Here is a 2,065-nt window from a genome sequence, read left to right as displayed (position 1 = left end):
AACACAACAACACAACAACATCATCATCAACAACAACAACACAACTACATCATCATCAACAACAACATCATCATCAACAACAACATCATCATCAACAAACACAACAACACAACAACATCATCATCAACAACAACAACACAACTACATCATCATCAACAACAACAACATCATCATCACCACCACGACCGTTATCTTGATTTAATAATTTTTTCCATTTCCTTATAACCATCATTTAGAGCAGCATAATGTCCTTCTAATCACTATCAGGCATTCAAAACAACTGAAACATCATATCATCATCGTCATCTTCATCATTTCATCGTCGTCATCATCATCATTGTCAGTGTCGTTATTAGAGGCCTGCATGGGAAACCATCCCGCGGGAAAACCGCGGGAAACCCGCGGGAATGGAAAATATTTTCAAGGGTACCCGCGTTAGCGGGAAAAAAAATCGGTAAAATACCGCGGGAATAATGGGAATGGGAAATTTTTTCCATTAGCAAGTTACATACGTAATTTAATTTTTAACTTACTTTTTTTAAAACTGTTTAAATTTCTTTGCTTCATGAAAATAGTTCTTTGTTTACGTTTGTTTTACGAGTCTTCATTCTCCATCTTTCATTGCGGATAGTTTGGTTATTTGTTCTAAGATAAGTTTGTTTTCTAGTCAAAATTTTAATTTAGTTTCTAATTTATTGATATTCGTTTCAATGGAGCGATGCGATCTTCTCAAACTGATTGCTAGTAAAAGTGAAGCAATAAAGTTTATTCCGAATAGCAATGCAGTCAGTCCTATTTGGGGAAACTTTGTGTTGGTAAATGTGGAAGATGTTTACAGCAATTTTATTGAATGCATTAACTGCAAAGTTTTATTGAAGTGGAAGAAGAGAGATGGAACCAGCGGACTGATGAACCACACAAAGGCCTGCCTGAAAATAAACGCCAAAATTGCTTAACACTAGATTTCTGATGGGCCAAAAAACTTTTTAGATGATTTGTTTGAAGATGACACACAAAACGGTGAAATATGTGAGATTGACTCATATATTAAAAACACAAAAACAACAACCGACATTTTTCAGTTCTGGAAAGAAAAGGTTGAAGATTTTATTTTTTGTAATATAAAGTGCTTATTGTTTTTTTTTGTTGCAAGGCTCCAACATGGCCTAAGTTATCAGCAGTAGCCAGAAGAATTTTAGCTGTTCCTGCAAAGCAGCACATCTTCTGAGAGACTATTTTCATTAGCTGGTAGGACTATAGAGGATAGACGAACAAATTTCTCCCGATAGTATTGATAAACTTTTATTTATTAACAGCACATATTAAATCATTGACATTACTTTTTATAATAAATACTTATGAATTTAAATATTATTTTCATATCTTAATAAACTGTATTTAAATTTGATTTTTGTTGCCGCGGGAATGGGAAGCTTATGGTGCGGGAAGGGAAGGGAACAAAGTCATGAGGGTGAGTGCGGGTGAGGGAATGAATACTTTTTGAAGGGAAGGGTGAGGGAATGAAAATGTCTTCCCGCGCAGGCCTCTAGTCGTTATCATCATTAGTATCATCATCCTTTCATGGTCATCATCATCATCATCAGTTTGGTCATCATCATTAGTATCATCATCGTCATCATTGTATCATCAATAATTGCCACCTCATTCCAACTTTGCACCCCCCTCACCCCCGTCTAATTTCATTTGACCCCCCCCCCACCAACCTCAGTCAACAACCACCACGTCTGCTCGATGAGGTTGCAATCACATAAGAGTCATACATACATACATACATACATACATACATACATACATACATACATACATACGAACATACATACTCCTCATTACATAATTAAATTTCAATGCAGCCATGTAAGGCACCTACTTTATTGTCATTAGCAATTACAAACATCGACGATACCATCATCGTCGTCGTCGTCATCACATCAGCTTTAATGACGTCATCATCATCGCCATCATCATCACCATTATCATCATAGAAACATCACCATCCTCATCAGTAGTATAATCCTCCTCATACTCACGTCATCATCATCCTGAA

The 2,065-nt window shown here is 36.2% G+C and overlaps 1 protein-coding gene across 1 annotated transcript in view; it reads right to left on the bottom strand.

Annotated features, from left to right (window-relative positions):
- HELRODRAFT_180895 (hypothetical protein) overlaps positions 1 to 1,704 on the bottom strand; it is a gene marked incomplete at both ends in the record, with an annotated part of 2,697 nt that extends 993 nt beyond the window's left edge. The window contains one exon of the mRNA XM_009030194.1: positions 1,673 to 1,704. Within this exon, the coding sequence (XP_009028442.1) occupies positions 1,673 to 1,704 (32 nt within the window). The remainder of the gene's footprint in view (positions 1 to 1,672) is intronic.
- Between the last annotated feature and the right edge of the window lie 361 nt (positions 1,705 to 2,065).

Source organism: Helobdella robusta (genome assembly GCF_000326865.2).
Source record: "Helobdella robusta unplaced genomic scaffold HELROscaffold_66, whole genome shotgun sequence".
Taxonomy (NCBI): domain Eukaryota; kingdom Metazoa; phylum Annelida; class Clitellata; order Rhynchobdellida; family Glossiphoniidae; genus Helobdella; species Helobdella robusta.
This window is presented reverse-complemented; position numbering and strand designations above follow the sequence as displayed.